Consider the following 21,385-nt stretch of genomic DNA (forward strand, 5'->3'; position numbering starts at 1 on the left):
TGCCTTAAGACTCGTGTTGTCTTCTTCCATAAGCCCACAGTCATTCATTTGGTTGCCGGGTTGCCATGGCAACGACAGGTCTGCAAGTCCTGGGCTTGACTCTGGCTTTGACGGGGTGGTTGGGCGGGCTCCTGGTTTGCGCCGCGCCCTGGTGGCGGGTGTCTGCGTTCGCGGGGGATGAGCTGGTGGTGTCGGAGGTGCAGTGGGAGGGGCTGTGGATGAGCTGTTTGTCTCAGTGGGGGAGGGTCCAGTGTAAAGTGTATGATTCCGGCCTGGCTCTCTCGGGGTCCGCCCAGATGTGCCGGGGTCTCAGCGTCCTGTCACTCGCCCTCATCCCGCTGGCCTTAGCACTCGCCGTCTGTGGACTGAAGTGCACCCATTGCCTCGAGGGGCTCCCGGGGCACAAGGCTCGACTGGCCAGGGCCGGGGCCGCAATCTTCGTCCTCTCTGCTGTCATCTTCCTCTTTCCCATCTCCTGGACGGCAATTGTGGTCATCCGCGATTTCTACGACCCCAACGTGGCACCACCGCTCAAACGGGAGCTCGGACCTGCCATCTACCTTGGCTGGGTTACTGTGTTACTGATGCTGGTGGGCGGGGCTGTCCTCTACTTAGGCTCCGCCTCCACTGGGGACCTGCCTACGGTGTCCAATGTTGTGAAAAGTAATCCGCAGCCGTCTACAACAGCCACGGAGGAGAAAACGGACAAGGCTTATGTGTGAGTGGGGACTGCAGTGGTCCAGCTGCCTGTCCTGCCTGGATTAAAAAAATATATATAGAAATAAAAAGAGAAAAGATTACATTTTAATTATAATTCATTATTAATTGATAAGATAATTAATATCTAATTTATTTTCAACTTGATGAAGACCAATAAATAAAACATTCAATCTTATTACTTACAAAACAAAGGCTTAAACAGTAAGTACATTGTTATTATGCACTTATTACAATGTAATAACCATTATTGTTGTGTATGACTTTTCTAATTTCTTTATATGACTTAATTTATTGTTCGGACCTAAATAAATACAATATTCATAAATGCCTCCCTCATAGTTTTACTTATTTATTTGTTTGTATTTTTTCATCTTACTGCAGTGTTTATGTTTAAAATGTGTGCCACATTATTTACATTCTTGGTGTTTACACACTGTTTCCAAGAAAAATATTGGGTGGGTGGGTTGTGCACACATTGCATATGTGTGTGTGTGTGTGTGTGTGTGTGTGGGAAGCAGGAGTCTGTACACAATAAACAATACACAGTACACAATTCACACACCAGGGACAATGCTGTGTGTGTGCTGTGGAATTTAGAAAGAGATGATATCACAATTATGAAATAAAATGTAAATTATGGGTCAAAAATGCTGATCCACCCACTTCCACACTCGTAATGACACGCCCACGGACACCGTCACCATGGTTACACAGGGCCAGGGTCTTAACTGTGGGCTTCATTTAGAAGCGCTCTGCCAGTTGTTATTTACATTTTGTTTTTTGTAAGAAAGCAAACAGGCAGTGTGTTACGTCACTCTGAGCTCACTGCAGTACTCAGATGTCCACATGGGGGCATCACTCACTAAATGAGAACTGGGTAAATATGAGTCCACTGTGTCCAGTTTGTATAATTCAGTGAAGTGAAAGTATATGTGCAGTGTTTTGTGAGAAAAAAAATATATAGTCCCCATTAGGAAACAAATGTTTGTTTTCATGCATTGTGGGAACATTTCATATTTACTCTTAATTATCGTTTTTATTGTTCTGTATTTAATTGAGCTGTGTGGTAAAGCAATTTGAGACATGCTCTAAAAAAGTTGCATATTATATTTACTTAGTTACGCTTACGTTAACCCTCACGTTACCAATAATTATTAAAAACCTACTGTTACTAATATTAACTCCTACACTAACATTAGCTTCAACGTGTCAAAACCTCATTATGTAACGACTGACTTGTGGGGACTAGCGTGTCCCACACTGTGATCTATACCTGGTTCACACACATTCCTGGACTAACTGTGGTCTCAAGGTCAGCGGGGGCCTCAGCACTGTTGTTTTCACTCCGAGAGATGAATGGAGCCGAGCAGCTGAACTTTTCATTCTGTAAATGTCTGATAAACAATAGCTGAGTAACTGCAGCGAGACAGCGCTGGCACACAGCCAGTCACACACGGAGGCGCCATTTCACTCAGGAGAGAGAGAGAGAGAGAGAGAGAGAGACTTCTAGAATCTTATTTTAATTATTACCTTTATTCACTGATGTTCTCACTTCTTTTGTAATCATTGCTGTTTTCAGTTTGCTTTTTTATTGTTTCCTGTTGTAATGGTTTCATGCCAATAAAGCTATTTGAATTTGAATCTGAGAAAGCGATCATTTTCATTTATTTTTAGTCTTAATTTTCTGACTAAAACATGTATTAGTGATAGTCACTTTAAGTAAATAACTTTTTATTAGATTTAGTTTAATTTAGGTGATGAAAACTAAAGTAATTATAGTCTAGTTTTAGTCCACTACATTATAAAAGTGTTTAACCTAATTTTAGTGATGTATTTTTAATGGCTTCACTATTTTAGAGATATTATTTACTACAAATTTAAGCAAATCCCAGACGCTCAAAGAATCGATTCTTTGGGAGTCGACTCATCTCCATTAACTATTGCTCAGAGTGGTTCTTCTGTGGCAGCGCTCAAAGAACCGTTTGTAGCACCTTCATGTTTAAGAGTGTGGGATGGACTGTGAGGAAGAATGAAGGGTTTTTAAGTTAGAAATAGAGTCAACTCAAATTTTTAAACCAAAATTTCCTCACACACCTAAAGGAGACCCTTGTTCTCATCCGTGATTTGTGACACAGCAGCAGGCGTTTCTGCAGCAGCAAACAGATCATTTCTCTGTTTATATTTCGTTTTCAAATTAGAAATAACAGGTCAGTTACCAGTCCTTCACATTATCATTTCATTTTTATTTATTATCGAGATGTGAGCAACATTTCATCATAATTAACGTCTTCACATGATTATTTTTATTTAGTCCTAGATTTGTTTTTAGATGCAGAAAAAAGGTCATCAGCGAATATATTTTGTCATCATTTTTAAATTGAACTCTGGTTAGTCAGTTTACAAAAGCCACATCTTAGAAAAGACAACTGTCTACTCACTGGCCACATTATCAGAAACACCCCCTTCCTCTCTCTGGCCACTTTATCAGAAACACTCTGAGGACATTCACTGGCCAGTTTTGTAAACAACTATATTGTCCACTAGACCGATTAATCTTTATCTAAGTAAAGTCCATCTGTAGCCTTTACCTAATTCATTGCTGGTCAGTTGGTCAGACCACATGACCCGTATGTGTGTGTGTCCCAAGTACAATGGTATCGACCCTCAGTGACGTAAAGAAGTCTCGTGCGGAAGAGGCGGAGCTCTGCCGGAGAACGGGTGGGATGCGGGATGAAGTGACCGGGAATGCGGGGTGGACACCGCGTTTAGAGGCAGATCCTGAGCGCGCGACACTAATTGGTCGTCTGTGGACTTTGGATACACTCGGAGTAACGCAATGCGAGTCGCAGTGCACGAGACTGAAGACTAACGAGGAGCTGTAGGCTACACCTCTCTCTGTCTGACTGTCTGTCTGCTTGTTTTCTCTCTCTCTCTCAAGTCACCATGTCGGAGAAGAGGATCTCGCGCTGGTATTTCGGGGGCATCGCATCATGTGGAGCCGCGTGCTGTACGCATCCGTTGGACCTCGTGAAGGTGAGAGGTTAAGGAAGCTGCTGAAGTAGAGTTCTGACCGGAATTTTCCGGTCCACCTTAAATGAGGCGGCTGTTACATACTGACAGTAACTCTCTAGGACTTAGTGAACGACGAGTGCTCACGAAGACAGGTGGTTTCTCAATGGAATCCTCCATTCCACCTTAAATTTTGCAGCATGTACTTTCTGGGGGCCCAGGTAGACTGTTACTGGAATTCCCCAGTCGACTTTAAATGGTGCGGCAGTTACTTTATTGAACCTTGTGACAGATGAGGGGGCCCAATAGTGTGTTACTGGAATTCTCCGGTCCACCTTAAATGTTGCAGCATTTACAGTCCCAGAGTTACATTATTGGACTTTGTGAAAGATGAGTGGAATTCAGGTAGTTTCTCACAGGAACCCCCCCCAGTCCACCTTAAATGGTGCATCAATTACTCTTTGGGGAACAGGTACACCGTTACTGGAATTCTCCAGTCCACCTTAAATGGTGAAGCAATTACCTCTAGCGCTCCTTAGAAGTCCACCTTAAGTGGTGCAGCAGTGGATTACTTGGACCTAGGGCATTATGCTACAGCTAGAATGTTATTGTAATTCCCTAGTCCACCTTAAATGGTACTGTAGTTACTTTTTTGGACCTAGTGTAAGTTGAGGGAGGCAGAGGACTCCAGGTAGATTGTTATTGTATATATTCAGTCTAATTTAATTGGTATATCATTTACTTTATTAAATACAGACACCACTTATAGCTTATGTATATTGTTTGTGTGTTCTGTTTGGAGACTGTTGTGAAGCGTGTGACCCATTATACACTCCAGGAATGTGTGTGTGTGTGTGTGTCTATACGCATGGCTCTGTAAATGCAGTGTGGTATATTTGTCCATACCATTCAGGGGTCACTCACACCTGTGTGTGTGTGTGTGTTGCACTGGTCCGTGTGCTCCTCCTAGTGCCCGCCCCAGGCCCAATAAATGGAAGGGTTGCATCAGAATTTTTTTTTTTTTTGGTTGGAATTGTCTATTCCACCTTAAATGCAAATGGAGAGTAACTGCAGGATGACTGTAATTGCAATGATCCAATCCGCCGTAGTGGTGCAACAGTTACTTTCTCAGGGCTTGTGTAAGTTCAATTGTGCAATGGAAATGGAGAGTAACTACAGGTTGAATGTTATTGGAACTCTCCAGTCCACCTTAAATGGTGCAGAAGTTACTTTCTTGAACTTGGTGAAAGATGTGGATCCCAGAAGGCTGAAGGCGGAGTCTTGCTCTAATTCCTCAGTCCACCTTAAATGGTGCAGTAGAAAACCCCCTGCAACAGAAATGTCTGCACTGTTTAAGGTGGAATGGACTCACCTACCAGTCCTAGTAAAAGCCTGTTAGGGATGCTGGCCACTTTATTGGAAAAATCCCCCATGTTCGCTGTATAGTAATTACTTGATCATCCCAGAACGTTGCTGTGAGGGTTTGATGGTGTTCCGCCACAAGCAGCTCAGTACTGTCATAAACACCAGTCCATCCCTTAGGCTTTATCAATCCAGAGAACACCGTTCCACTGTTCCTCACGCCCATCCTTACCTCCAGCTAGTGTAGACGTGTAACACAAGGGCTTACATAAAGGAGGATGATCTGAGAAAACAAAAAAAACAAGACCAGGTCTCATCTAAGTTTGAAAGTGTCTAAATTTAAGGAGGTATGCATGTCCACCTTAAATCACATGTTACATCAGGGGCTGCAGCAGGTGAAGTGGATGTGTGTGAGAGTTCTACTGAGGACTGCTTTTAATCATGTGGTCCTAATTACAGGGTTTTGTGGTCTCCATTTAGGCCTTAACCACGCACACACACACGCACACACACTGCTGATTTCCCCTGCTGTGGAAGGTGTTAAAGGTCATTGGGTCGTGGCTTGCTCAGAAGGACGTGTGTTGTGTAGCAAGAGGTTCACAGAGACACAGCATGAGTGTTAGAGTTTTTATTGGAAGTGTGTGTGTGTGTGTGTGTGTGTCCTATTATATCCAGCTGGTGTATGTTTATGCACGTGTATGCACAGGGCTGTACGTGTCTGTACGTGTCAGTGCTAATGCCCTGGTGTGCCATCACAGGTTGAATAAACCTGTGTCTCCACTTCCAGCCATCCTTTACACAGGGGGATGTTTCAGAGGGTGGTCAGGTTATTTAAATTCACATTGTTTCACAATTGCTCTTCATTTCTGAATGTGGTCTTTTGAGAAAATAAATTCTAAACAGAAAACGTGCCCTGTGTGAAATCCAGGGCACCATTGATACTTTATATGGTTTAAGTTATAATGCTAATGTTGCTAACAAACACAACAGTCACCCAAGCAGCCTTTGTAAATACATCTCAAAATGGCTTCATATGTTAGTTTCAAAATAATATTTGAATAAATGTGCACTGACTGAATTTATTTACACATGTAAGCTGAAACTTGAACTACTTTATTGTCTGATCGTTACATGTAAGAGCTACTGTTTATTTACTTTAAGACGGTACGTTATTGTGGAGCGTGACTGAGTCTTGATTTGTCACTGAATAATTTTTTAAGGTGTATCTTAAGAAACCTGTATCTGTTTATACTCTCTCTCTCACACACACACACACACACACATATGAGCTCATGTTAATGGTGAATACTGTGATGGAGGACCTCAAGTCAAACTCATGCTTAATAAGCAGTTTTTGTGAAAGTAGTAATGCGTGTTAAAGGTTGCACTGATAAAGCAGTGCTGAGTGTTTTTAAAGAGGCTTTGAGTTCTTCAGGATCAGGGCACATGGGTTAAAGTGTTAAACATGTCTCCCATGTGTTGTCTATTCAGGAATGCAGGTATACAGCATCATTGTTGTCATTCGCACTAGTCAGGATGATCTAGCACAGTCATGATTTTGATGTGTGTGTGTGCGGGCTCGCTCCCTGCTATCTCTGTGTAATCGGCTTTTTTGGTCATTATCCAAAAGAAAAACTTGTATCACCAGATTAGTATCTCAGAATAGACAAACACAGAAACCTTCTTCAGTTTCAAAGGAAGTTCATATAATGGGTGTGTTCTTCATAAATATTGTGTAAAAGAACAGCTGCTGTGTTTGTAGAAAATTAAACTTCAGAAACAAGGACACGGTGGATTTGATGTGAAGCACTGAGCAGCACCTCTTTGTGGAACAGGTGCTAAACACGAGTGAGTGAGTTACAAGGCGGTTTTATGAGGGGGTTTGCCCTTAAAGCTACAAGACACCTACATAACCGTTCAGGACAAGTAACATACATCTACATTAACAAATATAAAGCTATATTTTTACTGTTGCTTCGGTCCATTTCACCCTGGTAGTGTTATCACTACTGAACACTTGATCTTGGATCCCATTTGAACTCCACATTTATTTATGTATTTTTTTTTTCTATTTTAAACAGTTCTCTTAATAAAACATACAGATATTTCTCTCTTCCTCTGGAGAACAGAAGGTAATGAACCTTCAGTGTACACAACTGGACTTTAAGACCCCTACTGTCCCATCACAGAGACATTTACTCTCTTAGGGCCTTCGATAAACAGCAGTGTACCTCTACATTACATTTATTTCAGTTAGTGTGTAATAGTGTATTAGCATAAACTGTATAGATTTTTGCTGGATAGGTTTTTTAGCATCGAAGTAGAAGGTTATCTTTGTGTTTGTTGTAGCCTGACTGGGTTCTCTGAGAACACAGATTAAAGCTCACTGATGATAAAGAAATGAGAACGTTTTGCTAATCTTTGTTCTTGATTAGATTTCACTTTTTTATTTACAGAGGGTTCCACAATAGCCTTTAAAACAGTTACCAGTGGTTTTTTAATAACATTTCATCAAATATAGATAGTTGGCCAATACATGTTGCATGTGTGAGGCTAATGTTGTTAAAACATAATGGATGCCTCACATTAGCATCATGCTAATCTCATGATTAGATCAGCACACACTTTCATGGTTGACTGCCAAGACATGTTTATTATCTTCATGTGATTTTCTACTCTACTGTAGTGTTGTACTGGAGCTATGAGGCTAATTTCACACATATTTGAAGCTTACTGAGCATTTAAATCCTCACACATATTTATGGACCTGAATTCAGTGTGGGAGTGTGTGTGCATGCGTGTGTGAAAGAGAGAGAGAGAGTAATATATACACAGGGGAGTGAGACAATGGCTCATTACATTAGCAGCAGTGTAATTAGAGGAAAGCATTGCTTTATCAGGTTGATAAAAGCTCTCAGCTCACACCAGTGTGATTCAGTCATGGTTCTTTGGCCAGTGATTCAGTTACAGTTCTCTTGGGCAGTGACTGAGGCACGGTTCTTTGGCCAGTGATTCAGTTATGGTTTTTTGGCCAGTGATTGAGTCAAACATTTTTTGGCCAGGGATTCAGTTATGGTTCTATGGCCAATGATTCAGTTATTATACTGATTACATTATTCGGTGATTCATTGATTCAGTTATTCTGTTTTTCTGTTATTTATTGCTTGGTTTACTTGGTGATTCATTGATTGTTATTTAACAAAGTGGTTATTCAGTAAATGGATGATGGCTATTTGCCAGTACAGTCATGTGGTGATTCATTCATTCTTTTATTTAGTGATTCAGTTATTTGATGGTTTAATTAAGAAATTCTGTATTTTTGTGTGACTTAGAGGTAGGCAAACATATTGTTAGGAGTCTTGCCCAAGGAGTCTTATTGATATCTCATGGTTTGTTGACCCTGGCAGTGTTACCCTATACACTAAACCAACCATCACTGAATTTCACAATGATTTGAGTAAATGATTCTTTAAGAAATGGCAAAGTCCTGGTAGAAACCTGCTCTGTTTACGTACCCTCTCCATCGTTTATGGAAATGATTCACTGAACCACACAGACTCAGCGTCATTAGATTAGAATTAGTGAACCACACACTATCTGAGTCTGTTACTTTTTGATTGTTATTTTTAAAGAGGACACTTTTCTGATGTTAGGTGTAGGTTTGGAATTGATAATAAAATCCAGGACAGGATATTGGAGGAGGAAAAAGGGAATGTGGTCCAGTCCTGTAACAGACCTGTCCTGGAGAAGGACAGACTCTCACTGTGTGAGACCACTGTTCTTTCTAGTTCAGTATCAGTCTGGGAAAGGGCCTAACAAAGGCCTACTTACACTCCTGTGTGTGTGCGCACAGTAACAGTGCAGGTGTTCAGTTTCAGAGCTGGATTAACCTGAGAGTTCTCAGCAGATCAAAAAACAAACACTTTCACTCACACAGTCTCTGATTTCTCTCCTCACTATCAGCACCTAGAGAGAGGTCTGGGATCTGACTCAAACCACACCACAGCACAATACCCCTCCAACTCTGTCCCAAACCACACCCACCAAAGCACAGTACCCCACCCACTCTGCCCCAAACCACACACACCACAGCACCGTACCCCACCCACTCTGCCCCAAACCACACCCACCACAGCACAGTATCCGTGATGTTTGAGCAATTGAGCTGATTGGACAGGAGCAAACTTTGTACTCATTAGTAACAATAACTGATAGATCAATAATACATACACTAATAACTCTAAAAAAAAAAAAAAAAAAAAAAAAAAGCTGTCTAAAATGTTTGGATATTAGTCTCTCTCTTTCTCTGTTTGGTCTGTCTTCTTGCAAAAGAATGGTCCAGGGGTTGTGTGTGTGTGTGCGTGAGAGAGTGAGATAAGAGGAGATAAGATGTGGATAAATGAAGTGCTGACTCAGCATGAGAGACTTTTTCACTCTCCAGTGTTTATTCAGACAGATGAACCCAGAAGGGTGGGGTGGGGTGGGTCTGGTGGGGGTGGGTGTCCAGGGTGGTGTCCGGAGTGGAGGTTGTGCTAGTGTTTCTTTTTCCCTGAGCCTCATTCATCCTGAAAACTCCCCTCTTTTTATCATAACAGATTCACAAGTTATTTTCAGAATAAAAGTCCTGTAAAAAATTTCTGGAGTCATGTGACTCATGATACATATTCTAGCATAAACACCTCCTAACACACACACACAATTATAGGGATAATGGAGTTGATGGTGGCTGCTGTTACTGTGGTTACAGTGATGATGAATGTCACCATGGTGATGTCTGTGTACCTCCAGGTGCACCTGCAGACTCAGCAAGAGGTGAAGATGAGGATGGTGGGCATGGCGATGCACGTGGTGAAGAACGACGGAGTGCTGGCGCTCTACAACGGCCTCAGTGCCTCTCTCTGCAGACAGGTGTGTGTGTGTGTGTGTTTGTGATACTGTGGATTACAGAGGGGTCTAAACCAGAGGGTCAGAGCAGAGCCCCCGTAGTGGTTGTGTTGGCACATGAGAGAATCCCAGCACTGGACCCTGTACCCCCTCCTGCACTATGAACCAGAATTAAACCAGCAACAACACAGGAGCACTGCCGTAGATTTCCCATTCCACCTTAAATGCTTTAGAAGTTACAACGGGCGTATTAGGGGACTGTTCCACTCCACCTTAAATGGCGCAGGGGTTTATTTCTTAATCCTTATGGAAACTGTGTGTGTGTGTGTGTGTATGTAGATGTCATATTCTCTCACTAGGTTTGCCATCTATGAGACGGTCAGAGACATGATGGGCAGTCAGGGCCCAATGCCCTTCTATCAGAAAGTGCTGCTGGGAGCATTTGGAGGTATAAACACACACACACACACACACACACACACACACACACAGAGAGAGAGAGAACCACAGATGGTTTATCTCTGTTTATCTTTCCTTAGGGTTCACTGGAGGATTCATTGGAACGCCCGCGGACATGGTTAATGTCAGGTACGCGCGTGCACACACACACACACACACACACGGACCATTTACTTGATGTGCGGCATACAGCCAAAAGTTTGGGGAAACCTGCTTGCCAAAATTCTTCAGAAATGAAGTGCATTACTGCAGTTTGTTGTTGTTGGTGATAATAATTTTGTTGTTGTTGTGGTGGTGATTTAGGATGCAGAACGACATGAAGCTGCCGCCTGAGCTCCGGAGAAAGTAAGTTTCAGACTCCTGCCTGTTGTTAGAGAAGTTCAGTTACTCCTCTGCTGTATGTACGATTACAGTCCTGAGCAGGTTTACTCCCTGAGACATGTGTTAGGGTTAATCTCTTTGAGGGGGTCACACAGACACAGAAACGCTCCTGTAGTGAACTGTTCTGACTTTACTGGCCCTGATGTCAGTGCACACTCCCTTGGAACATGAGGAGCTCAGGAACCTGGTGGAACAGGGAACGCCTCGCACTCTGTGAACCATGAATGTGCAGCTTGACAGAGTGGGACACAAGTGAGGCTTGCTCTGTGTCATGGACCAATGCTCAACAAACTGAGCAAATTCGGTTCATATCCCACCCCTTCAGAGTAAATATCGGTGACTCAGTATTGAGCATTAGGTTTCTGCAGGAAGCAAGGTATTACCTCGCTTAAGGGCAAGGCCAACTTTTATCTCCCAGTTGGAGTTTCCCCCCATCAAGTGTTCTCTTCTTTCCAGCTTCTGAGTCCCTCAACGTCCAGGGTCGGGCGTTGGGGGGATTGTGGGGGCTGGATCTGTGTCAGACCAGTGCTTCCCCTCTGGGGCATACTTCTGACCTTGGTGTACAGAGACTCAGTGTGAGGTGAAGTGTGTGAATAGAATTGAATTAACGTGTATCTGTTTTCACCAGCTATAAACACGCACTGGACGGACTCTTCAGAGTGTGGCGAGAGGGTGAGTGTGTATCCTCTTCTGTTCCGACTCAGAAAACATAACTGAAAGTGCTTGATTGATACCCGTGTGTCACTCTCTTTCAGAGGGAACGAGGAGGTTGTTCTCAGGGGCCACCATGGCGTCCAGTCGAGGGGCCCTGGTCACTGTGGGGCAGGTGAGAGGACTGAGGTGTATTAGCTAGAACATGTAGCCTGGGCTTGAGATGACACAGTGTAACCTAACATCTTTGTGTGTGTGTGTGTGTGTGTGTGTGTGTAGTTGGCTTGTTACGACCAGGCGAAGCAGCTGGTCCTGGGCACAGGACTGATGGGAGATAACATCCTCACTCACTTCCTCTCCAGTTTCATCGCTGTGAGTATTTTCATGTGCTCGATTTATTTCATCGTTTTCAGAAAGCGTGTGACACTTATGCTTCCTCTAGAGGTGATTATATGTATATTACAACTCCATCTATATGTGAGGTGTTATAGCACGCTCTAGCGGTGACATTTGTGTCTTACACCTTGCTCTAATGGTACAGATTGTAGTGAAGATTAAATGCATTTACAATACATGTATTTTCTTTAGTTTTCTGTCTTACTTTATCATAAATAAATAAAATAATAATGTGTAATAATTTTGTTGTCTCTAAGGGGGGCTGTGCCACGTTCCTCTGTCAGCCGCTGGATGTGCTGAAGACCAGGCTAATGAACTCTAAAGGAGAGTATAGGGTGAGTATCAGTCTGTTTTTCTCTCTCATCTCTCTGTTCTTCCACTGAATACGTGAGTGAGCTGTGGTGTTTGTATGGAGTGTAATGTCACTGTCTGATTATGAGCAGATGTACTGTGGCTGCTCTCTGAAGTGATGCCGTGTGGCCCGTCGCAGCTTGTAAACATTATGTAGATTTACGAGCCAGACGTCGGCTAAGACCCGGCTGCATGGAGAGGAAAGGGCCATCTATCCGACGTCCAAAATATTTAGTTATTTTTGTCTGATTTAAACAGGCAGGCCACTGTGCTGCAACAAAAACACACCCAGAGGAAACAAAGCACCTTACAGAAGCACGTACAGTGTGCTTACATAAGTGCTTACACATACATAAGTGTGTACCCACAGAACCACAGTTGTGGGACTGCCTTAGTGCACAGTGCACATCAGACACTTGGGGGCAGTGTGGGCAGAGCCTCTGAGAATGTGATAATGACGTTTATTCTGTGGTTTTGTGTTTGTGTCATAGGGAGTCTTACATTGTCTAACAGAAACTGCCAAGCTAGGACCACTGGCCTTCTACAAGGTACACACATACTAAACATTACAGGGCACCTATGCTGCACTGCAGTCTGTTTTGGGAACTGTCTGGAAGCGTCTGCTCAATTTTCCTCCAATCATTTTGCAGGGTTTGGTTCCTGCTGGCATCCGATTGATTCCTCACACGGTCCTCACCTTCGTTTTCCTGGAGCAGCTGAGGAAGTACTTTGGGATCAGAGTGGTCAGCTGATTCTGACCTTTGACCTATTACTGCCAATGCTGATGACCCAACTTCAGCACCAAGCTGCAGAGTCAGGACTGAACTGGAACTGGACCCAACGTGCCATGTCACTCTGTCTCACACACACACACACACACACACTACACACACGTTACGCAGCCAAAATCACTTTCACAGTCTTACAGCTCTACATTACTACACTTGCAGTATGAATCTCGACAGAGTGATAAAGTGCAGGCAACATTTTGGACACTTCTGGTCACATGACATGTGTTTTGATTTTGTCGACACCAAATTTAAATATTATCTTATAAAATCAATATTCCAGTGTTGTTTGACTGGCAGTGTCCAAACTTTTGCTTGTACAGATGGAGAGAGACAGACAGATCATTCCTGTATCTTTCACCCTGTAAACATCTGGCCTAAAAGCACTTTGAAAGCTTGAAATTTCACACAACCAATACGTACCGTAGATTCCAGCCCCCGGACCCCATAAGAGACGAGACGAGTTTGTTCAGAACATCTGTCCCTGGTGCTGAACTGGACCTGGTTCACGCAGTCCATCTGGCGGGTTGGTTTCTTGGGCCTGTGTTCTGGTCCCTCAGGGTGTGAGGTGTTCCCCCGCTTAAGGGCAAGGCCTCCCTGTTCCTGCACATTGGAGTTTTCCTCACCAGAGGAGCTCATCTCAGTTTGATTTTGGGTTTTTCAGGGTCCGGGGGGCTGCATATTTGTTAGCAGACCGTTCCTTCAGAAAGACTGAAGTTGCTTATTAATCCTAAGATTTGGCCACAATTACTGCTGTCTTTTTGCAATTGGCTCATAGAAATGTAGTTTCATCACTATAAATAGTTATTAATTAACACAATTTCAAATAGAGACCTATAGCTAGGCAAGTTATCTTTTTTAACTACGAAAATCAACAAACCGTGATTGTCACTAATGTTGCTTCTGATTGTACGTATGTGAAATAACTTTTAAAATTCCTGATTGTGTTTTTGCAGGTCACTACTGAGACAAACAAAAACATTTGTACACATTTAATTTTTGTGATGCTTTGAATTTTTCTACCTCTCATTATTTCCTTCAGATTTAAAAACACTGCACGAGTACGGCAGAATAGAGGAGTACATCACCATTCCCCAGCCCTTATTACTAACTAACACAGCGCCCCCCGGAGTCTCAGAACACTGAGGTCCTGTAGGTTTCTGGCTAGATGAGCTCCCAGTCCATTTGTGTTTGTGGGGGAACATCCTGCAGCTCCTAACACTCTGTGGCTTAGTCCTAGAGAATAAGGGTGTGTGGATTGTGGTGGGGATGTTCCTCTAGTAGACGTAGCGTTAGCATTAGCTGGTTTGAAGCATGGCGCCTAATCAAACTCAGATTTCTGACGTTCACTAGACTACTGGAAAACGTGAAATTCCCCTTCCCTTCACTGACAGAGAAATGTATTCCTCGCTGCCTGTTCTTCACTCTATAGTGCACACTCACTGAAAGCCAAGGGAGCAGTGAATCCATGGCTGATTTGGGACACGCACACCTTTGTACAGCAGCTTTGATTTTACAGCGGTCTGTTAGTGAAGTAGAGCAGCAGGTTGGACACGAGGTCAGTGACTTTACGAGATCATTTTTAAGGCAGGAGTGTTTGAATGTTGCGGGTTAATCACTGTTTTGGGGTCAGTTCATTAACTGCACAACAGCAGCGGCCCATTTCCCTTTTTTTTTTTTTTGCTGCTGTTATTATCTCATTTTATTAGAAGTATCTCTTTCCGCTCAGAAATGGGGCTAATTTTGAGAAACCAAATGGACACCCAGCCTTTTTTATGGTGCTCTATAATGTACACACACACACACATTAAACATAACCACCTTGTTCTATTAAGGTACTTTTATTTTGTATAATGTGTATTTACGGGAATAGCTTGTTTTCAGGATTCAATTTGCCGTATAATTGGGTGGTACTGGCCCAAGACCCCAGAAGAATGGAGTGTGTGTGGAGGTGTGTTTATTTTGGGCTGGGTTTGATGATGAGGAGATTGAATGTGGTTTAGGGAACACACTGGGAGAGGAGTTCTTGTATAAAACATGTTTACTGTATTTTAAGGGAAACAGTGTCATTTATCTTGGTAAATTGCACACACACACACACCCCTCCATGTCGTCTGCTGTGTGTTTTAACTCACTGAGCTGTATTCACTGGCAGTGCAAAAGTTTGGGTGCACTGCCCTTGGTGTTTTTTTTTTTTTTTTTTTTTCTTCCCTCCTCAATAAAAAAGGACCAGTTTTGTTACTTTTCTCTATGAAGAGATTTTCTTCAAAAACAGTTCCACACTTTAACTCCACTGTTGTTTTCATAACTGAAAAGTACAAAGGCTACGGTACCGTTGAGTGTCTGTAGAAAGTCTTTCTGGATGTTTATTTTACTACAAATTAGATTTGGTTGTTAATTTTATTAGAACTCCTTCCTTAAAATAAAACTGATTATAAATTCATACTGTGTTTATTTTACTGGAGCTTCTTTCTGTATAATACACTTATTAGAAACACAGCATGTTCATTTATATCTGTTAAATATTTGTGATTTTATTTGAAATTCCTACAGATTAGTCCCAGTTCATACTGGAGGTACAGGATTGGTTTGGATACACCCACTCAGGGAGGGTTTACTATGTTTTGGGCCTTTTTCCACGTGTGAATGTACAGTACCAGTCAAAAGTTTGGACACACCTCATTCAAATTTTAAAAAAAATTTAATCTTGTAAATGAATGTGGAAGACATTTAAATCTATGAATGTAATTATGTAGTAAACAAAAAAAATGTTAAACAAGCCAGGATATATTTTATACTTTAGACTCTTCAAAGTAGTCCGCTGTTGCTTGATGACAGCTTTGCGCACACTGCGCAAAGAACTGCTCCCTTCTTAATGTGTTTTTTGGCCAGTTTTTTTTTACGCAGTATAAGAATGAGGACATTCCTCAGGACTGTCTCAGTATGAAACGGTGTGGACAGGTGCATTTTTCTGTAATTTTGCTCCACATGTTTGTAGATGATGTAATGCAGCTTTAGTGAATGAACTTTTCAACCAGATGTTGTGTGAGAGTGTGTGTTCTGCAGCTGCAGTGAATGTGCTGTGAGCTGTAGAACTAGATGTGGGATTAATAAGAGCTTCTAGTGGTGAACTGGACGGAGCAGGGGATTCTGGGAGAAGAGTGTTGACCTCGGTTTAGTTTGGATTAATTTGGGAATTAATATTTTTTTAATGTGTTTAATATTTGGAATGTGTTTCATATTCACACACACAGGCCAGTGATTTTCATTGAAGGAACTGAATGTTAAAGGGCAGTGAATGGACTGGTGCTCAGCAGGGTTCTGTTTGTGAATCACAGCCCTTTCATTAACACAATGGAGTGTTCTGTTTGGAGACGACTGCAGGAGACTACAGAGGGGTGTTTACACACAATGATGTTTATTGTTTGTATTGTTAGGAATATGACCTTTATGAAATACAATTATAAGCTGCAGGAAACAATAACAGCTGAACACATTTGGATTGTTCTTTACCAAAGTAATAATAGGCTGTGGCCATTTCTCTACACTGTGACCAGGTGGAGGCGCTCTTCCCCTCTTTCTGGAACTCGTTCTTGTTCTTAAATGTGGGTTGAATCCATTAACTCAAGGTCCTTTACGTGACTGAACAGAAACCTTCTATATTTCTGTCATTGGGCTTTTTTTTTATTGAATTTTTATGGTGTTATTGTTATTATTATTATTTTAACCAATGACTTTGTGTATTATATTGCAGTGGAAAGTTTTAAATCTTACAGAAAAAAAAATATTTATTTTCACAGGTGATTTATTTTATTGTGTGTAGTTCATAAGCATAAACAAGTAATTTATTTATAATAAAATATTTATATAAAGGGTAGCATGGTGGTGCAGCAGGTAGTGTCGCAGTCACACAGCTCCAGGGGCCTGGAGGTTGTGGGTTCAAGCCCCGCTCCAGGTGACTGTTTGTGAGGAGTTTGGTGTGTTCTCCCTGTGTCTGTGTCCCAAAAACACACATTGGTAGGTGGATTGGCGACTCAAAAGTGTTCTTTGGTGTGCGTGAATTTGTGAATGTGTATGTGTGTGTTGCCCTGTGAAGGACTGGTGCCCCCTCCAGGGTGTGTTCCTGCCTTGCACCCATTGATTCCGGGTAGGCTCTGGACCCACTGCGACCCTGAACTGGATAAGCGATTACAGATATTGAATGAATGAATAACTTACAGTGGAAGTTATTCCAATTAATTTTAGAGCGTTTCTATTGGTTGATGTATTGTTAAATGTTTACACAGTGTGAAGGACAGCTGCCATGCCTCTACAAACACGGAGGTACACACTTCTCATTGGGTAGAGACCATATGAAGAAACCAAAATATCATTATATATTAGTTAAAAAAAAAAAAAAAAAAACGTCTAAATCTTAACGGGCTCAGTGATTGGACAGGGAAAAGAGGAGGAACCACTCAGTTAACACCATGCTGCCTCCCAACCAAAGAGGGACGGTTGGTTCTGTAGCCTCTTGGGGATGAGAGCTCCCTTCTCTTAGCCTGGTGTGAACTGAAGCCATTTCTCAGTGGTGTCTCATACACTCGATAATGTATTTCAGGACACTGCCCAACACTTTACCTCTGCCTTGATTCCAGTTCACAGCTGGTGTTTTATGTTATTAACTCTGCAGAGGGAACACACGGAGGAGGACAACATCACTGTGAGTGAGTGTGTGTACTATGAAAGGGAGTGGATATGAGTAACGGTGGCACTACAGTGAAGCGAAAGAGGAGGAGTGAGAGGAATGCAGGAGAGAGATGAGAAGATGAAAGAACAAAGAGTGGAAGTCAGTCAGCACTGAGTCAGCCGCTCTTCGCTTCTTCCCAGTAAAAGCCTCATTAAACAGGCGCTAGTCTTTATCAGTGCCAATGTAAAGCAGAAAACCTACATGTAACATTTACACAGAAGCCTCAGCAAGCAAATATAACCCCCACTATCTGCGTCCACTGTTTCCTTTAGCTCAACTTCCCCACGCCTCCTTCCAGCCCAGGTTAACCCTGTACACATTCTGTGATGCTGAGGTGTGGCTTCTGGAGCGCTGCTTCAGTGTTTGAAAGCCCCACATGCTTTCACACTGTGTAGAATTGTCCTCTCAGCTTTTCCACTGCATGGTCCCTACTTGGCTCGACTATGCTTTTTTTCCACCAAGTGAATCAGGTCCTGGTTCTGGAAGCAGGTTCTTATTTATTTGCTGTTCTCTCATGGTTCAGAGTGAGCTGAGTAGGGACTAAACCTTGCAGAGCACTGATTGTCCAGACGGAGTCGTCACTCTATGCCACGCAACGCAGACGTCCAGCACCAACTCTCCATCTGTAAAGTCTCCAGCTGCAGCAGATATCATACAAACTGGATTCAAAAAAAGTTGGGACACTAAACTAATTGTGAATAAAAACGGAATGCAATGATGTGGAGGTGCCAACATCTAATATTTTATTCAGTATAGAACACAAATCACAGATCAAAAGTTTAAACTGAGAGAATGTTTCAAAATTTCATGGCATCAACAAATCCCCAAAAAGTTGGGACAAGGCCATTTTTTACCACTGTGTGGCATCCCCCTTCTTCTTACAACATTCAACAGACGTCTGGGGACAGAGGAGACCAGTTTCTCAAGTTTAGAAATAGGAATGCTCTCCCATTCATGTCTAATACAGGCCTCTAACTGTTCAATTGTCTTGGGTCTTCTTTGTCGCACCTTCCTCTTTATGATGCGCCAAATGTTCTCTATAGGTGAAAGATCTGGACTGCAGGCTGGCCATTTCAGTACCCGGATCCTTCTCCTACGTAGCCATGATGTTGTGATTGCTGCAGAATGTGGTCTGGCATTATCTTGTTGAAAAATGCAGGGTCTTCCCTGAAAGAGATGACGTCTAGATGGGAGCATATGTTGTTCTAGAACATGAACATAGTTCTCTGCATTAATGATGTGTTTCCAGACATGCAAGCTGCCCATGCCACAAGCACTCATGCAGCCCCATACCATCAGTGATGCAGGCTTCTGAACAAAGCGTTGATAACAACTTGGGTTATCCTTGTCCTCTCTGGTCTGGATGACATGGCGCCCCAGTGCTTCATTAAGAACTTCAAATCGTGACTCATCTGACCACAGAACAGTCTTCCATTTTGCCACACTCCATTTTAAAAGATCACTGGCCCGGTGCAAACGTCTGAGCTTGTGGAGCTTGCTTAGAAATGGCTTCCTCTTTGCACTGTAGAGATTCAGCTGGCAACGGCGGATGGCACGGTGGATTGTTTTCACTGACAATGCTTTCTGGAAGTATTCCTGAGCCCATTCTGTTATGTCCTTGACAGTGGCATTCCTGTTTGAGGTGCAGTGACGTTTAAGGGCCCGGAGATCACGAGCATCCAGTAGAGTTTTACGGCCTTGACCCTTACGCACAGCAATTGTTCCAGATTCTCTGAATCTTTTGATGATGTTATGCACGGTTGATGATGATAACTTAAATGTCTTTGCTATTTTACGCTGGGTAACACCATTCTGGTATTGCTGCACTATCTTTCTGCGCAACAATGGTGGAATTGGTGATCCTATTACCATCTTGGCTTCAGAGAGACACTGACACTCTGAGAAGCTCTTTTTTACCCAGTCGTGTTGTCAATTGACCTAATTAGAGTTAATTGGTCTTCCAGCTGTTCGCTATATACTCAATTTCCTTTTTCCAGCCACTTATTGCTACTTGTCCAAACTTTTTTGGGATTTGTTGACACTGTGATATTTTGAATCAACATATTTTTCCTTTAAAATGTTACATTTACTCAGATTAAACTTTTGATCTGTCATCTATGTTCTATTACGAATAAAATATTGACATTTGCCATCTCCACATCATTGCATTCAGTTTTTATTCACAATTTGTTTAGTGTCCCAACTTTTTTGGAATCCGGTTTGTATTTGTTTTTATCCAACTAACGTTGGCAGCTCATAAAATTATACCGTGGTCTTTTGAAGAGGTTCAAATGCTCCTTGGATCGGTGGCCAATGAAAGAATTCAACGAGAGCTGGATGCTGCAACAAGGAAGGAACAAACTACTGATCTGTCTGAACTGATGACGGAGCTGTGTTCAGTCCCAAACAACAACAACAACACGTCAATACACCATGAGTAAACAACGTTTAACGTTACCGCTGCCGTTGTTGTTGTGGTTCCCAAAGGTAAGAAAGACTTTTTGCACAGTGCTACAGAGAGAGAAGTTTCCAGCACACTCTCTAATTATTATTCCAATGTAGTCATGAACATGTTGTAAGTGATGAGTAGGTGTATGGACACCTCTGTTCCTGAACTGACATATGTCTTCTTCACAACATGCGAGCAGAGATGAGCATTCTGGAGTAGAGCGAGGCTGATAATTCAGTAACAAAGTGCTAGCTCAGCATTAAGGTCAGATAGTGTATGAATGTAGCTGCAGTACACGTAAATGTATATAACCATCAGAGCTGTAAATATAGCCATTAGCGCTCGAGAGCTAATCTCCATTTAAACCCAGTGAGTTCAGCGCCATGGAAACATCAGAGCAGGAAAAACGTGAAAACACCGTCTGAGTGGGAGACAGCGTCCTTCATCCAGACACTTCACGCCGGTGTCTTCCATGTTTGTGTCTCGGGGTTTGACAGCGCTGTGTCGGAGCGAGCTGGGGGTGAAGGCAGAGCCGTGTTCGTAGCTGACTCTCTGAGCTCGTTAGATGCTGAAGAGTGACAGGAGTCTGCCTCAAAGTCTCCGCCCTCAGAAACACAGGCTCAGACACAGGAGATCACCTGTACCCAGACTTCTGAACAGAACAACGCTGACCACAGACTCCACTGACCAGCCAGGAGCCAATCATCATGCCCCAGATTAGCCACTTCCACCCTGCTGAAGCTCAACACGCTCAAAGGAGAACACTATCCACCTATTCATTACCATTGTTTTTCCTTCTTTTCTTCCTTTCTTCCAGAATTTCTTTCTTCACTCTTTCCCTCTAATTTTTTTATTCTTCATTTCTTCATTTCATTTCTTATTTCTTTTTCTTTCTTTCTATTTTCTTTCCTGTATTCATTTTTTCTTTGTTTGTTTCATTTTTTAGTCCTTTTCTTCCTTTTATCCTTTTGATTTCTTTCATTCCTTTCCTTCTTTTCTCTCCTTCCTTCCCTTTCTTTTTCTTGCTTTAGTTACTTTTTTTCCTTCATTTTCTCCTTGTCTTTCCTTTCTTCCTTTCTTTCTTCTCTTTGTTTAGTTCTTTCCTTTTTTCTCATTCTCTCTTTCTTTCTTTCTTTTCTTAGTTTTTTCTTTCTTTTTATTTTTGTTTGTTTTTTATTTTCTTTCCAATTCTTCCTTTCTTTCACT

General features: G+C 42.3%; 2 protein-coding genes across 3 annotated transcripts in view; both read left to right on the forward strand.

Annotated features, from left to right (window-relative positions):
• cldn31 (claudin 31) overlaps positions 1-902 on the forward strand; it is a 2,824-nt gene extending 1,922 nt beyond the window's left edge. For both annotated transcript variants that reach the window (XM_066662096.1, XM_066662095.1), the window contains exon 3: positions 1-902. This exon is cut by the window's left edge and continues 28 nt beyond it. In XM_066662096.1, the coding sequence (XP_066518193.1) occupies positions 66-722 (657 nt within the window). In that variant the 5' untranslated portion in view covers positions 1-65 and the 3' untranslated portion in view covers positions 723-902.
• Positions 903-3,443: 2,541 nt separating this feature from the next.
• On the forward strand, positions 3,444-15,426 carry slc25a10b (solute carrier family 25 member 10b). The gene is made up of 11 exons (XM_066661351.1): positions 3,444-3,753; positions 9,880-9,999; positions 10,315-10,423; positions 10,515-10,563; positions 10,738-10,779; positions 11,444-11,487; positions 11,571-11,641; positions 11,746-11,838; positions 12,120-12,197; positions 12,705-12,761; positions 12,864-15,426. The coding sequence occupies exons 1-11, from the start codon at positions 3,664-3,666 to the stop codon at positions 12,963-12,965; spliced, it is 855 nt and encodes a 284-aa protein (XP_066517448.1). The 5' UTR covers positions 3,444-3,663; the 3' UTR covers positions 12,966-15,426.
• Positions 15,427-21,385: the final 5,959 nt, after the last annotated feature.

The sequence above is a fragment of the Hoplias malabaricus genome, chromosome 2 (genome assembly GCF_029633855.1).
Source record: "Hoplias malabaricus isolate fHopMal1 chromosome 2, fHopMal1.hap1, whole genome shotgun sequence".
Classification (NCBI taxonomy): domain Eukaryota; kingdom Metazoa; phylum Chordata; class Actinopteri; order Characiformes; family Erythrinidae; genus Hoplias; species Hoplias malabaricus.

Coding starts and splice junctions, on each gene's coding strand:
- slc25a10b (XM_066661351.1), top strand. CDS start 3,664: ATGTCGGAGAAGAGGATCTCGCGCTGGTATTTCGGGGGCATCGCATCA. Junction 10,000..10,314: donor GTGCCTCTCTCTGCAGACAG/GTGTGTGTGTGT, acceptor GTGTGTATGTAG/ATGTCATATTCTCTCACTAG. Junction 11,642..11,745: donor CCCTGGTCACTGTGGGGCAG/GTGAGAGGACTG, acceptor GTGTGTGTGTAG/TTGGCTTGTTACGACCAGGC.